Source organism: Mesocricetus auratus, unplaced genomic scaffold (assembly GCF_017639785.1).
Source record: "Mesocricetus auratus isolate SY011 unplaced genomic scaffold, BCM_Maur_2.0 Super-Scaffold_100014, whole genome shotgun sequence".
In the NCBI taxonomy this organism is placed as follows: domain Eukaryota; kingdom Metazoa; phylum Chordata; class Mammalia; order Rodentia; family Cricetidae; genus Mesocricetus; species Mesocricetus auratus.
Window position 1 is genome coordinate 44,090,820 of NW_024429197.1, and position 22,219 is coordinate 44,113,038.

General features: G+C 38.6%; 1 protein-coding gene across 5 annotated transcripts in view; it reads left to right on the forward strand.

The window, feature by feature from the left end:
• Window positions 1-328: 328 nt before the first annotated feature.
• The window catches only part of Mysm1 (Myb like, SWIRM and MPN domains 1), a 34,837-nt gene continuing 12,946 nt past the window's right edge, over window positions 329-22,219 (forward strand). For all 5 annotated transcript variants that reach the window (XM_005074304.4, XM_013116498.3, XM_013116499.3 and 2 more), the window contains exons 1-12: window positions 329-475; window positions 2,698-2,773; window positions 4,286-4,356; window positions 6,994-7,071; window positions 7,162-7,185; window positions 8,781-8,859; window positions 11,628-11,726; window positions 12,780-13,534; window positions 16,970-17,100; window positions 18,404-18,507; window positions 19,983-20,060; window positions 21,620-21,708. In XM_005074304.4, the coding sequence (XP_005074361.1) occupies window positions 414-475; window positions 2,698-2,773; window positions 4,286-4,356; window positions 6,994-7,071; window positions 7,162-7,185; window positions 8,781-8,859; window positions 11,628-11,726; window positions 12,780-13,534; window positions 16,970-17,100; window positions 18,404-18,507; window positions 19,983-20,060; window positions 21,620-21,708 (1,646 nt within the window). In that variant the 5' untranslated portion in view covers window positions 329-413. The remainder of the gene's footprint in view (window positions 476-2,697; window positions 2,774-4,285; window positions 4,357-6,993; window positions 7,072-7,161; window positions 7,186-8,780; window positions 8,860-11,627; window positions 11,727-12,779; window positions 13,535-16,969; window positions 17,101-18,403; window positions 18,508-19,982; window positions 20,061-21,619; window positions 21,709-22,219) is intronic.

The window sequence follows — 22,219 nt, forward strand, 5'->3', positions numbered from 1 at the left end:
GGCTGTGTGTGTGTGTGTGTAAGGGGGCGGGACGCTAGAGTGTACGGGGTGGCTGTGTGTGTGTGTGTGTGTGTGTGTGCATAAACAGAACCACAGGCAATAGTTGTCACACGCTCAGTTCACAAAGCAGGGTCTCTCGTCAGAATGGAAAGATACCCGTTGTTGAGTAATCCCATGTAACACGTGAGACGAGTGAGACACCCCAGTATGTCCAGGGACCCGCAGAGGAAAGGAGGGTGGGAGGCTGTGGGTGCCTGTTTCACAACAAATCCCCTGGGCTGCCCCAGCCAGCGCCTTTCCCGGGAAGCCCCGCCCCAGGTGCGCGCGCAACACTCCAGGCCCCGCCCCCTGCCTGGCCCCCGGCCCGCTGCATCTCGCGGGATCTCGCGGGTACGGCCGGGTCAGGTGCAGTCATGGAGGCGGAGGAGGCGGATGTGGATGTGGAGGGAGATGTGGTGGCGTCTGCACAGCCAGGGTGAGGCTCGGAGCGGGGTCCTGTGGGCCGGGCGGTGCTAGGCGAGGGCCGGAGGATGCGGTCGGCCGAGGGTCCGCGCGGACGGCGGCGGGACTCGGGCTGCTGCTGGCCGGAAGTCGGCTGGGTCTGCGGCTCGGGGCTTGGGCTGAGCGCCCGGACCACACTGTTTTTCGCTGCTTCCGGGATGCAGTGGACGTGTTCCAGTTCGGATTCCTTCCTGCATTCTCTGTGTCTCAGGCCCCTCCCAGCAACTTGAACAAGGGTGTCTAGTCCACAGGACCTGACCTCGTAGACAATTGGTTGTGCGTCCGTAAGCGACCTTAGTCAAGTCGTTTGAGTCCTTCGCAGAGGAAGTTATGGAAACTTGCGGAAAGACAGCTTAATTCAAGGGGCCCAGATTTTATTCTTGGACAGTTCAGATTTTCTCTGCATCTGCTCTTCCTGTTTGCTGTCATTGTGACCGTGGTCAAGGCATTTGAGCCTCTGCTCGCTTGCATGGAAACCAAGAATCACGTGTCCGGCTTACTGTTGCGAGCATCGGATGAAATAATTGTGAAAGATGCTTTAGCATATGTAAGATGCTCGGCAGTGTTCTTTACTGTCTTAAGGATAATGTAGTGATGGTTCAGTGAGGGCTGTTGTTAAATACTAGTGCCTGCAGGACCGGCAGTGTTTTAAACTAAACATGCTCTAACACCTTGCTTTAGGAGTAAGAATTATCCCTCCTTTTAACTAATGGCAGCCAGAATAGGAACTCGGTAGTAGCCGGAAGACCTGAGGCATAAATGCAGCCAATTACATGATTTCTAACTTGTCAGCAACTTCGTTGAAACTTTGTTGAACTGTATACTATTACAAATGGCCAATTTTTGGCCTATAGAGAGGCTGTCTTGTATAATTCATCCGACAGGAGAGGTGCTCGGTTGCATAGAATACCAGTCCTCCCCTCCGAGATAACAAAATAAGGAACATTTAAAAATGTCCACTGCACTCTTAGAATGTGTTAATAACGTGAGGGATCGTTACATTCCTATGACTATTTTTCACTGACGTCCTTCGGCAGAGCAGTTTAAAAGCTATGGTGGGTAGCCCGAGATAGCAACAGTTCTTTACATTGGTGTTATCAGCTGGCTTGCCAGCTTTTTCTCATGCTCTGACCCAGTGAGGATCTTAAGGTGTGAAACGATGGGGCCTTAGAACAGAGTGGAAACAGTGAAAGAGGGGGCAGGCTGAACTGAGTTGTTAAGAAGAAGGGGCAAACTCCTATTTCTGGGTTGACCCACTAGGGAGACTGAAGTTTCAGGAGCTAAGAAAGGGAGCTGGAAGCCTGGCGGATTTGAGAGGAAAGGTTATTTTAAGCTTAACCGTGTAAAGGAGATTCAGGTAGGTGTTCAGTTGTGTATATCAGTGTGAATGTTGTTACTTCTCGCCGTGGTGTACTGTATGAGAAGATTTCTGCAATGATCCCACCTCCTGCGCTACTAGCAGACCTAGTTGTACAAAGGTTTCCTTCTGCTGACCATCGTAGAAGCCTTTTAGTCTCTTTGGAGTCAGTTGACGTGAGTTTAAAACTGTTTGAGAGAAATTGCTTTTGGTTCATAGAGTAAATGTCAGAAAAAAGTCAATAATTTCACTAAGAAACATAAATTTAATGTTTGCCTTTTGTATGCTTGAAATTTGTTATATCATGCCTTGAGACCCTCTAAAACCCGACTCTTTGTTTCTTGCAAGTGAAATACATATTGTATGTATTATTTCATTGAAAAGAAATGACAGAATTAGTAAACTTTGATCTCTCGTGGATACAGAAATCCTCCAAATCAAATTATTTTTAAAATTAAGTTGTTATTAAATTCCTTCAGTATTTTTATTAGTTCTTACATCTAGTTTTGTTTTGTTTCTTCATTTTAAGGGTAGTGGAGTTTGTGGCTTTGTTATTTCTGAAAGATTTAGCTGTAGAGTTTGTATGTGCATGTGTATACTTATCAGCCAGAACTCAAGTGGCAGCTGTCAGCCTCAGAGTGTTGTGGCTGTTGTATCACATTATAGTATTCCCCTCAGTGGCCTACAAGGCAGAGCAGGTACTGTCGTAGTCTCCAGTCTTTGTTAAGGGGAGGAGGTGCTTGCTCAGCATCAACAACTGGCCAGCCCCTGCCCTGTGTGAGTTATAGCCGTAAATAGATGTAACATAACCCTTCTCTTACTTTTTGTACTTACTACAGAAATGATGAAAGTACAGCATCAGTTTTTCAAGATCACTATCTTGATTCAACATGGCGGAGGGAGAATGGCTGTCTTGTAAGTATGCTGAGTCAGATGACTTAACACTCCTGCTAGATGCCCCGAGTGCCTCTTTTCCTTTTTTAGCTGAGGACCAATTCTCCACAGTCGCAGAAGTATATGGAAACACTTCACTTAAAAATAGAGGAACCTTTTTTTTCAACTATGGGAAAAAGATCTCTTGAGAAATAAATTTAGATGAGTTTGATGTAGGTATAGCTGTTTACCACATTTCTTCCCCACATTTGTCAACTTTGATTTCTTCAAGTGAAAGATGTGCAGAATCAGAGTCCACACCTTCATTTAGCAGTAGCTGCATACTCTCCATGCCAGACAGTAGGGTGGCTTAAACACTCAAGTGTCTGCAAGATAGATTGACTTTCCTCTCACGGGATCTATAGACAAAACAAGTCTGTCAATAAATGGGCAGACAAACCATTTATAGATCGTGAAAGAAATAAGCAATGTTGACTGAAGATAGTAGGGTGGGGAACTTGAGGAAAAGTCAATGAAGGATGCTGAGGAGGTGACATTTAAGTTGAACTATAATGGGGAAAATGAATGGATGGATGAATTACAAAAAAAGCCAACATGCTAGGCAGAAAGAATAGTGAGTGCGGAAGTATTAGCTTACGGGTTTAAATTTGAAACATTTCTTTAACTTTCAGTACAGAGAGTAGGTTCATTTTTGTCAAGTGTGCTTTGGGTGCTTTGGTAAAGAAAAGACCTGGGGGGAAGCAAGAGTAGAAACAGAGAGACTGATTAGGAACCATTTGCAATAATCCAAGCAAGGTTTTAGATAGTGGCTTGGTCCTGTATGTTCCAGTAGAGGTCTAATTGGACCAATTTGAATTAGATTTTAAAGAAAGAGTTGTTTAGTAGATTGCATGTGGGGATGGAGGAGAAAGGAAAGAATCCATGATTCCTGGCTGTTTAACTGATTGATGGTGCTCTTTGCGAAGTTGGAAAGGCAGGTGGAGACAGGTGATGCTGAATTCTGTTTTGAGTATGTTTCATTTGAGAAGCCAGTTAGATATTCAAAGGGAGGTCTTGTGTGAGTAGTGACCACATAGTCTGGAGCTTAAAGAAGAGATAGGAGTTGAAATTTTGTGACTTTGAGAATTGAATGAGTATAATCATTTACTCAGGGTGTGGCTGAGGTAAAACAGAATTGAGTTTTGGAAACAGGTTAAGTGTTGAGCAAAATGTCTGAAGCCTAAGAGTTCTTTTCTTTTGTGCATGGCAGCCATTATTGCTGATTACAGGTAAGGGGTATGAGCCTTGCAATCCAGCAGGTTTTATGTGAGGTTTCTTCTCTTCCACTTAAAATGTCATCAGTGCTGCAGATGCAACTGTGAACTGTTTATGCCTGTCTCAGGGTGATTGTGAAAGTCAGAATGTGACCTATGCTTATTTAGTGACGTGTAGCTGTTACCGTTTGTATCATGTATTTCACTCAGTGAAATAAGGTAGCTTTTAAAGTCATGAAATACACAGAGAGTTATACATTCCTTTCTTTCTTTTAAATAGCCTTGGACTCTGGATAGCACCATCAGTGATGAGAACAGAGCTGTCATTGAGAAAATGCTGTTGGAAGAAGAGTATCCTTCATCGATAATGAGAAGAGTAAAGGATTCAGGGTTAAAAGTGGATCAATGCAAGCATTACTGAAGAAGCCACTGTAATTACTAGATGACTTTGGTCACAGGCTTCGATTGTGTAATTTCATGTCAACTATCTATGCACAAAGTAGCATCTTTCACTGTTGCATCTGAGACTAACACAATGTTTTAAGTTTTTATTGGCAGCCATGTCTGCATGTAGAGTATACATGTTGCATAGAAATGGTAAAATATTTAATTCTAAGCTTCCATTTTCAAAGTAATAAAAGCTAAAACTCAGAGATACTTATCTGTGCAAGGCACATAATTAGAACGTGGAAATTTTCATATTATACTCTACAGTTTACAGATGTTATGTGAGAGGAATCTGAAATGAAAAAGTCAATTGACCCCCCACCCCAAAATTGTAGGTCTTTATCTGTGACTCAGCAACTGATTAGCTTGATAGCTTCAGTTAAATTCTTTGAGACTCAGTTTTCTTATGTCACATGAGGATGTCAGTAATTTCACTTAATTCAATAAATCAAAAATTTCTAATTTTCTGGCTTTTAATGATCACTAACAAATAGTGGCTTACTTTTAACTTTTCCATATGCATTTTATGGATATCTGTCCACTGTTACTATTTATGTATGTGTTTTTGTTGGCATGTATGTGAACCTCTCGTGTTCCTGGTGCCTGTGGAGACCTTAAGGCGGTCAGATCTCCTGGAACTAGAGTTACAGACCATTGAGAGCTGCAGTGTGGTTTCTGGAATCAAACTTGGGTCTTCTGGAATAGCAATTAGTGCTCTTTAATCACTGAACCAGCTCTCCCTGCCCATTATTTAATTGAGAATTTCTGCTATTTTATTCCCAACCGATTCTGTTAATTTAAGAATGTTTTCTGTATTGTGAGTTGCCATTGGTTAGCCCTTTACTTTGTAACTCTGCAAATATTGCCTAGATTATTTTTTTAAATGAGAGGCACATATAATCTCCAATTTCCTAGTAACCTCATTTAAAAAAATGAGCTTTTGTATCTTTTTTTTTTACATCTTACTTAAAATACCAGCTTATATGAAACTTTTTTTCTTTGTGTGCATATGTACACACATTCTGGGGCATGTTTGTATATGCATGTATGTCCAGAACCCAAAGGTTGACTTCAGGTGTTTTCTTTATTCATTCTCCAAATTATTTTTTGATCGAAGATTCTTATGAACTTGAAGCTCACTGACTTGACTGGCTAGCGAGTCCAAAGCTCTTGGAATCCACCTGTGCCTGCCTCCCAATGCTGGGATTATATGTTCACAAAACTACTTGAATCCTGCTAGTGATATATCATTTGAGATTTATTAAAGTTTGACTGAGGATTCAGAAAAGCAAAGTCTGCCACAAGGCTATAGAAGCCAGGCACACACCTTTAATCCCAGCAGCCAAAAGCTAGGAGGTGGTGGGATACACCTTTAGTCCTTGGACTCAGGATTAAGAGATAGACTGATCTCTGAGTCCAAGGCCACCCAGATCTACACAAGAGTGAATCAGTCTAAAAGAGAATTATAGCTCACACCTTTAATCCCAATATTAGGGAAGTATATAAGACAGAAGTTAAGTCTCAGAGATTCATTCATTCTCCAGCCACACTGAAGAGAGGCATCAGTTTGAGACTTGGTGAAGAGCTCGTGGGTGGATCAGCCCTATTACCCTGAACTGGAGGTGAGAGCTAGTGGCCGGCTGCTTTGCCTCTCTGATCTTTAGCTTGAAGTTTGACCCCAGTATCAGTCTCTGGGTCCTTTTATTGATTCTTGTTACATCCTGGGATCTTCATTTAGATACTAAATGAACACTAATTGAGTCATGTCCCCAGCTCCAAATGAAAACATTAATGTTTCATACTAAGTCTTTGGAATCCACAATACATTTTATTTTAACACTGCATCTCAGTTAATGCTAATTGTGTTTCAGATGCTTGATCCATGCATGTGACTAGTAGCTACCATATTGAACAGTGCAATTCTAGGTTATTGAATACTCAAGTAGTCACTTATTCATTTCCAGATGTAGAAACAGGTAGAATAAGAGTTAAACATGAGCATATAGACTCTAAATATATTTTAGAGGATAAACAGAACCTTTATTATGTATATATATTTGTCTGTAGTACAAAGCCTAACGTATGACATGTAGTTGATATTTGTTAAATAAAGACTAATTCACACTTAAGGAACAGTTTTGTAGCAGACTAGTTCCAGCAATGCTGAGGGGGTGTTTCTTGACAAATTTGTTATTTAGCATGTAGAAGAATCCTGAACTCTTTACTGTGACTTTTAAAAATATGGAAACAATGGTTCCCAAATTACTATTCATATTTTGAAGTACTTTCTCTTAGTCACTTGTGGTAGAGAAGAGAATGTAAGCCAGCCTTGCTGTGATGCAGGCATTGTGCTGTGTGTTTCAATGTGTGATCATTCCTACAGGAAATCTGTAAGGAAAGCATGGACTTATAGCCTTGGGCAAGCTTCAAGGGGAATAGGTTTTGATTACATTTGAATATCTTTGACCAGTATGCCTATTTGATAGTACATAAGAATTATATGACTTTAATATTGTTTACATTTCCTTAATAATTACATAGGTATTATTTGTCCAATAAATCCCTTCCAGGAAAATTCTGGGTTAATCAAAAGGAAGGTGATAAAAAATACACCAACAGGTAAAATCAGTTATAGCACTATTAAAAGTTTCAAATTGCAGATTTAGTAACTTCTTCACAAGCTTCCTATTTTCTTTTTTTCATGTGCAGCCTGCAGAAAACAGCAAAAGTCATGTATGTACCTATTTTATATTTTTAAATCTTTTTTTAATAAAAATCCTTTTTACTTTTAATTCTGTGTGTTCGCTTGTGTGTGTGTGTGTGTGTGTCTCTGTGTGTGTGTGTGTGTGTGTGAGTGTGGGTGCCCATGGAGACCAGAGGTGTGTCCGGTCCGTTGGCGCTGGAGTTACAAGCAGTTTTTGCATCCTGATAGGAGTGCTAGCAATTGAATACTGTGACTACTAAGCCATCTCCAGCCCCTTCAAAACTTTTTTTTAGGTCAGCTGAGAATTACAAGAACATTCTTAACAATTAGATGTAGTCAGTGGAAAAGCTCTTGATTCAAAGGACAAGAGTTTTTGTTTTTTTTAAAAGATGGTTTTGTCACAGATATTAGAATACATTTATGCCATCATTTATTTGCCAGGAATTTTAAAATGTCTTTCTGTTGGCAGTTCATTACATCATAAGGATATATTACGAATTGACTTGATTTTTGTTCTGTCTGATAATTTAAAGTTTGGTATATACAATTTCATTTGGATCTGTGACTTCTAAAAATTACCTAGGAAAATTGGCCTGGGCATAGTGGTACATGCCTGTAATTCCAGTGGTTGGAAGGCAGAATCAGGATTTCCACAAGTTCAAGACCAGCTTGCTCTACATAGTAAGTTCTAGGCCAATTAGGACTACATAGCAACACCCTGTGTCAAAAAATTCTAGAAAAAGTAAAGATTTTACAAATATCCTTTCTTTTTAATTGGAAAACATGGGCATTATTTAGCATTTATAAAGTCAAGTTTGAGTACTGAGCAGACTTCGGCTTTTATATTTTGGTACATAAGCAAAGTGAAGTTAGTGAGAAGATTGGATGCTTGATGAAATTGGAGATCTTACTATGCTTTAATTTCTTATGATACAGAACTATGGCAATAAATGTGATGCCATAGTTTTATGATTTAAATTCTTTGGTTTTGAGAACATGTTAATGGCTGCTCTTTGTTTTCAATCTGAAGTGGCCTACTTGTTACCAGAGGGATAATGTCTTTTCGTGTTCTTTACTCAGACCCACATGTGTGTGTGTATACATGTATATTCATATGTGTGTATATGTGTATATATATATGTATAAAATACACACATGTATTATTATTATATATATTTTTTACATTCATTCTGGTAGAGATAAGAAACAGGTAAACCTTACTGCCCAGGTACCAACTGCAGTAGCTGTCTCCTTCCCCTCCTTTTTCAGTAGACTAGAAGTCTTGGTTTTACCCAAGTGACTGTCTATAACAGTGGTTCTCAACCTGTGGGTCACAGCACATTGCACGTTCCAACAACCCCTTCACAGGGGTTACCTAAGATCATAGTGAACCAAGACATCAGAAAACACATACTTTTATGAGTCCTAACACTGGCAGAATTACAGTTATGAAATAACAATGAAAATGATTTTATGGTGGGGTATCACCACAATATGAGGAACTATAGTAAAGGGTCACAGCATTAGGAAGGTTGAGAACCACTGGTCTCTAACCTTGAGCTGCTTAAATATGGAATGTTCCATTTCAGAATTTTTCTTTTGCAATTCCTCTTTTTTCCTTCAGGGTACATTCTCCTACAAAACCAGCCAGTTATTCAGTAAAGTGGACGATAGAAGAAAAAGAACTGTTTGAACAAGGACTGGTAAGTAGAGAAAACTTATAACTTATGGTAAAATTATTCTAGAAGCAAAATTTTTAAAAAGTTTGTATATTTGCAATAAGAGAGAAACTTTTTTTTTATTCAACTATTTAGCATTGTGCATGATCCATATTTTTCAATATGTATATTTGAAGACCAGAGACATTTTTTGCATGAATGTTTCACTGAAATCTCTTGAAAAGTATACAAGTTATGAGGTATAAAAAGTAGGTGTGTGATGAGGGATGCTCTCTCAATCTGGACACTTGGGGGAGGGCCTAGACCCTCCCTGGAATGAAATGACAGACTCTAGAGACCCCTCATGGAGGGCCTTACCCTCCCTGAGGAACGGAGTGGGGGCTGGTGGGGGGGGAGTGGCCATGGAGGGGAGGGAGGGAGCTGGGACTGACACATGAAGCAAGCTTGTTTTTAATTTAAGTATATTATTAAAAAACATTTTTAAAAAATTTAAAAAAGAAGTATGTGTGTGGGGAGGAGTGTTGAGTAAAGGGATCAAAACCATGCTGGAGAAACTCACAGAAACAGCTCACCTGAACTAGTGGGAACTCACACACCACAATCTGACAGCTAGGGAACCAGCATAGGATCATACCAGGCCCCCTGAATATGAGTATCCATTGAGGGGCCTGGGCAGTCTATGGGGCCTCTGGCAGTGGAACCAATATTTATCCCTAGTGCACAAATGGGCTTTGGGAGCCCATTCCCTAGGGAGGGCTTCTCTCTCAGCCTAGATACACGGGGAAGGGCCTGAGTCCTACCCCAAGTGATGTGACAGTCTTTGATGAACCCCATAGGAGGCCTCGTTCTCCCTGAGGAGTGCATATGGGCTGGGATGAGGACTTGGTGAGAGGAATGGGAGCAGAAGGGAGAGGGAACTGGGGTTGGTATGTAAAATAAGATTGTAACATAAAAATTAATAAAAAAAGAGTGTGTATGTGTGTGAATCAGATACTGAAAATACTTTACAACGTAGAGAAATGTTTAATAAAATAACCATTCATTTAAACTTTTGGATATTTTCCTTTAGGGTATATGTAACTCATACTTAGACTAAATTTGATTTTGAGATTTTTATATGCATTATATAGGTAATGTATAATTATGGGGTGCTTGAATAAAATTGAATTAATAACATATGTTCCAATTATGAGAGAAGTAAAATGTGTTTGAACTTTTGTAGTCAGTGGCTTGACAACTATATATTATGGTGTTTTAATATAAGTACATAAATATCTGGAGGGCTTTTTCTGTTTTTTTTTCTGTACTGATGATAGTTATGTTGGCTATTTATCTGTTGTAATACAATTTAATAACTAGTTTATTTAGGACAGATAACTTCTATGTTTGCCTGTTATCAGACTAAATGTGCATATGCTCTTATTAGCAAGTGGTTTGTGAACTTAAGATTCTGCTTTTGTTTTTATTGTTGGCATTAGTGATGGTTATGGGGGCTCATTTGTATATTCAGAACTCACACTTACCTAAAGTTATTGGGTAATAAGCCTACTTTTGTTTCTGAGGTAATCAATTGGCTCTTTTTATATGTCCTAGAGATGTTGGATTCATATATCAGCAGATGAGAATTTATTTGCATAGACGCATGATAATTTTAAACAGAATGTTTTCCTACAGAAGGAAATGCTTTGATTTATTGGGCAATTGTTGTGTTGCCCACTATTATCCACTGACATATTCTGTCAGGCTTGGGAAGGAATGCAGTAGGAATGCTGATGGTGAGGGAGTATTTTATTCCTTCTGTTTCTTTAGCATGAGACTATATCTTTACTGCTCTTTGAGTCTGGTGGATATTTTCTGTGCCCCTCTTGCTAGTGTCACCTTTTCTTAGTGTTCAAACCCTGTTATACAGAAAGATCTCATTTACCCCATCCCTGCTGTCTCTAAATGTGTTTCATAATACCAGGTCATTGGCTTTCACTCCACAATATAAAGAACTGATTCTTCAGTTAGTTAATCTAGCTGGGTGTTACTCTTAAGTAATTTATAACAATTTTCCCAGAAATACTGTGAGTTTTAACATATTACCCATCTGAATAACAGAAATAAGCATATAAGTCAAGCTTTATCATTTGGGTTAGATCTTTAAAGATATTTTACTATCACAAAGCATGTCTACTTGGTCTGTAGATCTGAGTGAGGAGTTTTTTCTAGGCTGTATTTAGTTGGTTTGTTTTGTTTTTTGTTTCATTTTGAATTCTTAAAAAGGGGTTAATATGTTGTTGATCTCCTGTGCAAAATACTATCTTGTGTTGTCCTGGTAGAGATTTATATGCTAAATAAGGGTTAGACTTAGTGTCTAAATGTCCTTCGTATATCTAGAATTATGTATTTTCTCTTTTGCACATGAAATCTCCATGGGAACACCTAGAGTAGGGCACATCCTGTGACCCCAGAAGGGAGTCGATTGTAGGTCTTCATCTGTCATTGAATCTTGAAAGTCATTGCACTGTATACCCTCATTTCACTGTACACCCAGTGTAGAGTGTTTGCTATAAGATACTTACAAGGTGCTGTAGAGTATAAAGTGCGAGTTTAAAAGTTGCAATTAGTAGCTAATGTGTCCAGTTGATCCGTTAAGTCATTTTGTTTAGTTTTTCAGAACTGAACAGAGAAATGCAGGCTTTGACTTTTAAGAGCATAGTCTAACAGATTGGATTTCATTTTGTGGCATCTGTTTGAAGTATTACTAAGTAAAGTACTCCAAAGCAAATTTGTTTCCATTTTAATAACAGGCTAAATTTGGCCGAAGGTGGACCAAAATCGCAACACTAGTTGAAAGTCGCACAGTTTTACAAGTGAAGAGTTATGCCAGACAATACTTTAAAAATAAGGTAAGCAGACTACAGATACCCTAATTAATAATAACATTTTGAATAAAGTTACTAAGCACAAATACTCAATACAGACAGTAAGTATAGTCTGGATTGTTTTGGGTGTGTTTTTGGGGGGAGTTGTTTGTTTGTTTTCGACACAGGATCTTACTATATAGCCCCAGGTGGCCTAGAATGATATGACAGTCTTCCTGAATGCTGAGATTGTAGGCATGCATCGTCATCTCCAGCTAAGTAGTCTTATTGTTAAGACTTATTATAGCTAAAGTAGTTTATGCTTACAACATGTAAATGTTTTAGATCTTTAAAACATTGATAATGTTTATGTGTGTATGGGACCATACAAGGGTGCCATGGCAGGACTGTGGAGGTCAAAGGACAACTTGTGGGAACAGGTTCTCTTCTTCCACGATGTCAAGCTTGCCTTACCTGCTAAGTCCTCTGTCTGGCCCAGTGGATTTTGTTTGGAGCAGCGTATGCATGGGTGCAACATAACATGTTAAAAAGAGCACAAGAAAGGCTAAACATTAGGGAATAAGGACAGACTCAGTGCAGATGATGGACACAAGGTGTGAAAGAAAATATAAAATTAATTGTTGCCAGGTGGTGGTGGCACACAACTTTAAACCCAAAACTCAGGAGACAGAGGCAGGTGGATCTCTGAGTCCTCTGAGTTTGAGGCCAGCCTGGTCTACAGATTGAGTTCTGGATAGCCAGGGCTACACAAAAACCCTGTCTTGAAAAACAAAAAGCAACCAACCAAACAAAAAGCTAATTGCTTTTATAGTTCTAACTTTGTCAATGTCAAGGAGGTTTCATTTTTGGTGGTGGATAAGTGCATAAAAATATATTCAGTAGTGAAAGTATAAAATCCATTGTGAAACTCCATGGCTTCAGAATGGCTTTTCTAACTAGGTAGAAATTCTGTGAGATTTTTAAAAAGCAAGTGAAGATATGATGGCTGTTAACATGTGCTTGGTTTAAACAAACATTTTATCTAAGTGATTAAACTTCAAATCTTAATATTTGGATGCTATTTTGATTCTTAAAAAGGTAAAGTGGGGTGTGCAGAAAGAAATACCAACTCAGAAGAGCAGCAGTGATCTCCAGGTTAAAAGCAAAGATGAAAGGGCAAAGGTTTGGGCGGCATCATGCTTAAGGGGGCGTGCTGACCCTAACTTGAATGCTGTAAAAATTGAAAAGTTATCTGATGATGAAGACGTAGACATCACAGATGAACTGGACGAGTTGACTTCTCAATCACCACAAAAGGATCCTGGCAGCCATCTTACTTTAGACATTCCCAATAGTAAACCTTGTAAAGCCAACCAGGGAGAACTCATATGCTCAGAAGGCATGCTAGCTAAATCTTCCGGGGAATATCTTCAGAACATGGAGCAGAGTGAAGCAGAAGCATGCTCAAGCTTGGAAATTACATCAGGGGCTATACAACAGAGCAATAATGGCAAAAACTCTATCGAACTTAGTGAGAAGTCCAATAAACTGGTTGAAGAATCCAATGTGCAAGCTGGAAAAGAAGTCACAGATAAAGCGAAGTGCTCACCTTCTGCAGAGTCCTGTGAGAGTCAGCAGGATTCAAGTGGAAGAGAAAGGCTTTTGCCCCCTTTCCAGACGGTGGAGGAAAACCATGAGGGAGAAGAGCTTAAGCCCCCAGAGCAAGAAGTGGAGATGGACAGAAATACCATTCAAGAAGAAGAAAAGCAAGCAATTCCTGAGTTTTTTGAGGGACGTCAAACTAAAACGCCAGAACGCTATTTGAAAATTAGAAATTACATTTTGGATCAGTGGTAAGAATTACATTGCAAATGTTCTAAAAACTTGATACTCTGAAGTATATTGATTAGGCCCATGCAGAATCAAGAATTTTCTAGAGATCCAAAGAGCTTTCCCATGTCCTCCTTCAGTAGTCAAGATTTAAAGTTTCTCTTAGGGAACCTCTTTAAAACTTTGGTAATCATCCCTTGCTATCATAACATCTGTCCTTGTGTCGTGTGTAACCCTGAGGAGAAGGGGATGACCATTTGGGGGGGAAGCAGCTTCTTGGGCAGTGTTGGGAGGCTATAAGTATAAAACACTACTGTCCTGGGAAAGGAGAGAATTTCCAGTTTTCATGTACTTGAGTATAAAGGAGGACAAACCTAGAGACGGGGGGGGGGGGGGGTGTTATTAAAACATGGCTGTATTACAGACTGTTCTCAGAAGTAGCTCTTCAGTGCTTGCAACTTTGAATGTGGAATGAGCTCAATTATTAACTCAAAAGACCTCAGTCTTTATTAACCTAAATACACTGAAAGTAACTAGACTTGTTCATGGTAGATTATTAAGCCTCTGTTAGTGATCCATAGTTGCTATTAATGTTTTAGAGAGCTCCCCTATTCTTTGTGTGAGGATTCTATGTTGTCCTTTATTTTTCTTCTGTCAAGGGTTTTCCTGTCCTGTTGCAATGGCTTTCTGCTAGAACCTAGAAATCCTATTGAAGATTGCCATATACCCTGATAAATAACTCTCATTTCACTCATACCATTGACTTACTTGGCTTGTCAAGATAGCCATATTCTAAAATGTTTTTGCACTGATGAAAAAGTGATCTTTCCCTGATGAAAGCGCTGAACAACTGTCCTCTGACTATAGATGTCATTAGAGTAAGGGATACTGAAGAGAAACAATTGACATTTATGTAGTGCTTTGTGGTTTACAGAAGGCTACCCTGTGTCTCCTCATCTGAATCTTCACAACAGTCCTGTGATTAGGGAAATGAGATTTTTGCTGTTTGAAACAGATTAGCACTCAGATAGAGGTTAGGGTACCTGCCTTTGATCTTTCAACCAGCCACTGACCCATGAAAGATACCAGTCCAACTCACTCATTCTGCTACTCCACATTGCCTAGTTAACAGTTTTTAAATGCTAATTAAATTAGATCTCTGTTCATACCTCGGTTTGTTTTTGAAAATAAAAGGATGGATAGCCATAATTAGAACCTTCAAAAACAGTTCCTACCTCAGAAATGTCACAGCTTGTGCATACTTGTTATCTTTAAAAAATTTGTTTACATTGAACTTTGGATTTTAAATTAGCAGGATAAATTACATAGGTGGTATAAATTATATGGCAGTAGTTTCCTAAGTCCTTTACCTTAGTACACAAAGCCTATTTGGTATTTGTTTAAATATGAGGATCTAGTAGAAAAGTGTAAAAGCAAAAGAAATGTTTTTAAAGAGAAAGCATAAAGTACAAAACAGAACACAGGTAATACTTTTAAAAAGGAAAGGTAAAGTTTTGAAAATAGAGAGACCCACCTGGTGTTCCTTGTCCAGGGGAGCAGGTGCAATTGGTTTCATTTAGGGTAAGTTTTTATTAAAGTGTCAACCAGCTGTTAGCACCGTTACTCTGCCACATGCCCTGCATTACATTTAAATCATCTTCAGTTCTCTTGGTAGTCTTCGTAGATGAAAGAGTGAGGTTCGCAGAGATGAGAGCCTGGTTCTGGTCACACTAGGGGTGAAGCGATTTCAGTTTCTGCTTTGATTCTGTGTTTAAAAAGTCAGAACTCCAGCCATGGCTTCTTTCCCTTCAGGGTGTACCATGCTGGTTCTTTGACTCCTTAGGTCTGCTCAGGGAAGAGGGGAGGTCTGTGGTCATGCTCCTGTCTGTTCTGGCACCCTGATTCTTGTCACACTGCTTACTGCCACTGAAAAGGCTACAGTTTTGTCAGCTGTCTTCTGCTCTAACCCTCAAGGATGCAGGCAGTGTGAAGACAGTTCTGTCTGTCTTATTCATCGAGTGTGCTCTGCTTTAGACAGTGCTTGTAATACCGTGGACAGTCCAGGTGTTAGGGGAAGATGGTTGGATGTCTTTGCTGAACAGAAATGTTTGCTGTCTAAGCTGTGAGCAAGGCTGTTGAGTTTCTGGCAAAGCCTGTTGGTTGGAGAAGACAGTTTTCAGGCTCCTGTCAATTTTGTTGTTGTTGTTGTTTTTAGTAGCTTTGCTCTTTCCTACTTGTCATATTTGTATAGTTTGTTTGCTTTTTTTCGTGGGACTCTGGTGTGCCAGCTTTTCTGTAGAAGTTACAATATTCGCCTCTCTATCACAATAATTTTCATGTTGTCTGAACTTCACAGATTTAGGGAGGCTTTCTGTAAGCACCTTATCTAAAGTAGTCTGTGCCTGTTTGTTGCCTCATATCCATTCATCCATTCACTTAGGCTTCTTTTTCTTTTTAGCGCTGTTATTTGATAATGTCATATGTATTATTTGTTTATGTATTGATAGTCCCCATTGTTATTTAAGACCTGTGAAAATAGGAACTTTCTACTATTCACCTCTCAGACCCTTGGTTCCTAGAACAGTGTCTGGGACACGAGACACAAATACTTACATAATAAAATGTGACTAAGTAGTATCTTGCTGTCACTTAACACCTGGGTCAGTGTCTGCATCTTGATCTTACCACTTCCTCAAGTAGGGAGGTGCTGTAGTTATTCTGGCCAGGTTGTTTGCTCCTTTCTAAGATGGGATTGGTAAAACCTTGCTCTTAGAATTAGGAAGGTTGAGCATGGGTACCTAACAGTAATTGATTTCTATTATTATGAAGTTCTCTGTTCCTGTTAAATTTTATATTGTGCTTTCTAGCATGGTACATTAAGCAAATATATGATTATTATATGAATCTTTTTTAATTCCTTTGGAAATTCCTAAAATACTTATCTGTTTTCCTTTGAGACTAAGTGCTTATTATAATTAAATATGAATACACAATATGTAAAACTTTTGAGAGAGTTAATTAATAGCATTAGCAAAGCTGGGAAAGCCTTGGGACAGAGAGTATAACTGAGTGTTACAACAGTTGCCTAGCAGCATGAGGCCAATACTATAAAAAAAATCTTAATTTCCAAAGTGCTCTTTTTATTCACAGATGTAGATATGAATTTGGTTCTGTACAAAGTAAGCTGCTAATTTCAAGGTTGGGGGATCCTGGAATCTATGGGGCTTAGTATGGGGAAGAATAATTGTAACACAAGCAGGCTTACAAGTGGTTGTAAGTTGTTGCATCGTTTAAATACTTGTGAAAAAAAGGACACTTGGGTGTTTATTTGTTACACAATTAGGCATTGAGTGAGGGTAAAATTTTAAGGTACTTCATATATTAAAAGTTTTCCCCAGAAATCCTTTATAAAATGTTTCTATTCATCCAAAATAATTGTACTTCCATCTCTTAATTAGGGAAATATGCAAACCGAAATACTTAAATAAGACCTCAGTACGTCCTGGCCTGAAGAACTGTGGGGATGTTAATTGTATTGGACGGATTCATACATACCTCGAGTTGATAGGAGCAATCAATTTTGGATGTGGTAAAAATAAAAACCCAACAACACCTTTTACTTGGCATTTTTTTTTATCCTTATAGCATTGATTAATTTTTATGGTGGTTCAAATTCAAGTAGATTTAAGTATATGAAATTCAGAGAAAGAGTGTAACATTATGAAATAAGTGTATCATTAAGATTTGATGTTAAACAGATTTCTGCTAATTAAACTGTTTCCCTATGAAAATTACAATTTTAAAGAAAAATATTTTATCTACATACTAGAAGTATTTTAACAAAGAGTTCTTTGTCAAGTAAAAGTAAATAATTTATGAGAAGTCTAAGAATAGCCTATTTAAAAAGATAGAAGCTGAGACCAGCATGGCTGTTAAAAAGCTTTAAATGTTGCGAGCATTTTTCTGCATATATTCCAAGATCCAACAAAATCTGAAAATTGAAGTGTTACTCACCTTATACTGTATTCCTGCTAGAGATGCTTTCTAGCAATGATTAAATAAAGGCAGTAACTTACGAACTTGTATGTTTAAATCTAATAAAAATACAAAAGTATTTTATCAAGACTGGTGAGGTACTCAGTGGCATTTGTCCCTAACTAAGCCTGAGACTTGAGTTTGATCACTGGGATCTATTTAGGAGAAACAGCTCCAACAAGTTGTCTTATGACTGCAACATGCACACACCTACACATGTGTACACACGCACACACATAATTTTTTAATTAGTGAAAATCTTTCAGTCTTGATTTTTTTTTATTCAAAGTTGATGAGAATGAATATGTCAAAATGAATCCTTCCTGATCACTGAAGTCACATGGCAGAGCTCTGAAAAAACTAATGGTGATGGGTTCAGGTAGTGATAAGGAACCAGAACTTTACCAGCCCTGGTTTTGGAGGTGAGCTAGAGAGCTAACCAGAATGCCTCTGACAGGTGATTTCATTTTTGTGTATTGAGAACGGACAGTCTGCCTGGGTTTACTCTTCCACATGTGTGCCACTGGGCCCCAAGCTCTGTGTAGAAATGAGCTGTTTGTGAAACTAAGTCATTCTGGCTGCAGCCACAGAGGTGACATAGTTTTCTGTATTAAACTGCCAAAGTCAACAAAGTAGGCTCAGCACTCATTTAACCAGATTACTTATTTCTTAATAATTAGTTTCATTGAGGTGCCATTTTATTTACAGCATTTTCATTTGAGAACTAAGTGGCACATCAAATGTACAATTGTGGGATAAGAATCATGGGAGTTCAGCTGTAGTCAGTATAGTATATCTTCCTGTTTAACAGATTTCACAGAATAATAGATTGTTTCATCTTTCCTGAATTCTAACAGAGCAGGCAATATATAACAGGCCACAGCCAGTTGATAAAGTACGAATGAGTGACAGAAAAGATGCAGAAGCAGCATACCAGCTTGTTTGGCGCCTACAGTCTATGGTAAGCTGCTGTTTTACTAAACAAATGACTATTGAGTGGAAGAACATGTTTTCTCTTGTGTTTCACCTTAGCCATTTAATTTTATGCTTTTCTATTGTGCATGAGACAAAAACAAACTATAAAACCCTTCAAGTTCAGGGTCAAAGTCCATAGAAATATCTATTATTTAATTAGTGAATAGGCCTTGGGTACTTGGTTTTGATTTGTAAACCTAACATGTTGTGTGTTAGAGAGATGGCTCAATGATGAAGAGCATATGTTGCTCTTGCAGAGGACCCGAGTTCAGTTCCCATCATGCACATCATGCAGACCACAAGCGTTTGTAACTCCAGTTCCAGAAGATCTGACACCCTCTACTGGCCTCCTGGTCATCTAGCATGCATGTAGCGCATATACTCATAAACATTAAGAAAACAAACACAGCAACACACACACACCATCTGAGTGTGGTGGCACACACATTTAACCTCAGCATTGAGAAGGTAGAAGCAGGCAGATCTCAGTGAGTTGAAAGCCAGCCTGGTCTCCACAGTGAGACCCTGTCTCAAATACAAAACACCAGTTATTCAGTAAGTGTCCTATAAGGCAAAATATAATAAGATCTCATTAGTTTCACATTAAATTGGTGACAGGTAAAATAATTCTCAGACTATTTTGTTTGTGAACAATTTTTACCTGAATTTTCTGTCTTAAGAAAGGCTGTTTTCAAGTGTCTCTTTGGTGATCATACAAGTCACACACCTCTTTTTGGCAGCTGGTCCATTTAAAAAACCTCATATACAATGTTTGCAAAACTAGTTGAGTCATAGTGTTCATACATTTTATAGTTTCCTGCTGTTTGAATTAACTTGGCGGTGGCCTTTCTAAACCTGGGATAATCATTGCTTCTATTTTCACTATACCTTTTGATGTATGTTCTTTTCTACCACAGATAATTGGAAGCAAATCATTTTCTTGGTGTGTCTTTAAGTCTTAACAGTATTTTATCTTGGTATTTTAGCTCCTAAATGGCAATGGAAAGGAAAATAAAGATGAAGTCAAATAAAATGCAGAAAGTCATCAGTGCCATGTTTTTCTAAAGTGGCTCCTTGATGCCGCCACCTCGTTCCTACCTAGCTACTGTTTTTAGTGCTCACAAGAAGTCAGTTGAGGGTCAGGCATTGGTGACGCACTCAGGAGGCAGAGGCAGGCAGATTTCTGGGAGTTCGAGGCCAGCCTGGTCTACAGAGCGAGTGCCAGGACCCTGTCTCAAAAAACAAAATAAAAATTAAAACAAAAAAGAAGTCAGTTGAATGTCTCTAAGCAGTCTAAGCAGAGAACTGACTGTTGCACATGATCAATAGAATACAGCTTAGGGAGTTGATATATGTAATAATAGAGTTTTAGAGAGTGTCTAAGTTTTATGTGTTCGTGTGTTAAAGATTTTGCCAGGTTAATTTTGTGACATTTTGCCTTTATTTGTTTTCTTAATATAGCGTACAAGGAGACGTAGGGTCCGAGACCCATGGGGAAACTGGTGCGATGCAAAAGACTTAGAAGGGCAAACATTTGAGGTAATTTTACCTTATTTGTGACTTATCCTTGAAAACTTGCCTCATTACTTTAATTCCTACCTTACACTAATTTCATTGTTGAAGTACGTGTTCTTGTTCCCATGTTAATTAGTTTATTGAAAAGTTACCATTAACCACACCAAAGGTACCAGTGGTACAGTTACCTAGGAGTCTGATTTGCACCCAGAACTTTGATTCTCTATCTCCACAACATTGTCTCTAAATCAAGAATAAGAGGCAGACTTAGCAGTTGGTATTCCCTATCCATTTCATTAAATGATATTCCTTTGAGTGATGTTTGTTACCAGTTAAATCATTCTAAACATTAGGCATATTGAATTGTAAATATTGAAATGTTATTTCCACTAATAGAAAGGAAACATAGGCAACAAGTACTGTACAAATATACATATATGTACAAGTGTTCACATATAGTTTGTAGAAATTAGAGCAGTAGAGTGGAAAGAAGGTATAAACATACATTTACTAGCTTTGTTATCTCAAGTAGATACTTAACTGTACTAAATCTCAAATTTTAATTTATGAAGTATGGACAATAGTTCCTTGAAAGGATTTTAAAAGAATGAGATGAAGTATATTAAGGTCCTGGTACTAGTCATTCAGTAAGCCCACTTGCACAAGCTACTCAATAAATGTTACCTTTCTCATGCCCCTCCCCCCATCCTGTCCCTAACCTTACACCTAGTACTCTTGTTGGCATATTAATAAGTAATACATGGTTCCTTCCCATAAGGTTGGTCTAAGGATATGAGGTACTCCCAAAGAGTGTGATGAGGAAAGAGTTTGAACCAAAGGATCAGGAGAAGAATCATCTCAAAATGTAGATGGAAGCATTCTAGGCTGAGGGAGTTGCACAAGCAAAGGTACAGATACAGGAAAATATTAATATTCTGGGAAAGGTGCATAGTCTGTTTAATTAGAGTGTAGGGGTGGTAGTAGAAATCGCTAGGTTATGGACATTAATGTTTGACTTTACAGCATGCTTTGACACTGTTATTGCTGCTGTTACTTGTTCTGTGAAGATGATGACTCTAAGTGTGGAAGCTGCAGAGCTCAGCAATGGCCTCTCAGCTGATACATTTTTGCTCCAGAATTGTATGTTGAGGCATCCCACTCCCATGGTGCCAGAGATGAAACCAGGACCTCATGCATGCTAGACAGATTACTACTTTACCACCAAACTACTGCCTCAGCCATTGGAATCAGCATTCTTGATCACTACACGGTGGTGTTGTAAGTTATAAAAGAAAATTCAGCCACCTGAGCACTGAAAACTAGAAATGAGAAATAAAGACTTGGAGGTGTTTGAAACTTAATGACTCATACCTTTGAAATGGACAAGTCAGAAGAAGAAATATATTTTCATTTTGATAAGGCTATATATTTTTGACATAATTTTAACCTATTGCCCAGTATTTACTAGTAACAAGGAAACAATGTATACTGACTTAGTCATTCTTATTCTCATATGTCCTTAACTGTTTTATTTCTTGTACTTGAGTAGCTGATGAACTCTTTGATTGGCTGTTTTGCTTTAGCATCTGTCTGCAGAGGAATTGGCAAAAAGAAGAGAAGAGGAAAAGTGTAAACCTATTAAATCTTCAAAAGTTTCAAAATTAACAAAAAGGTACAGTATTTTCTTAACTTACGACACACAGAAAACATGAAAATAGCTCCGTTAGATATGTTGTATAATATAAACGAGGTAAAAAAGCTTCCTCTGTGTGTGTTTTGTGTGTGTGTGTATGTGTAGTGATGAAGTCTTTCTTAGTATTTTCTTGGTTTGCACATGCTTTTGTATCTGGCCTTACTTAGATTCCCTTCTCCATCTCTGTTTTGAAATAATATTATAGGGCTTTCTGTTTGCTTTAATTGTTTCATAGACTTGTTAATTACTCCTTAGTTTAAAAAGTATTCAGTTATAGATCCCCATTGTAGTAGATCTATACTGACAGGTGTTGGTGTGCTTGTGTTTATTTTGAGATTGGCCTAGAGCTCACTATGTAAACTGAGCTGGCCCCTGCTCCTGAGTGGGATTAAAGGCATACATTGCAGCACTTAGCCTGACAAGCTGTTTTGAGAAACTCCTCACTTGAATTTCTGTCAGGTCCCATGCCAGGGTAATAGTTGTTTCTCTA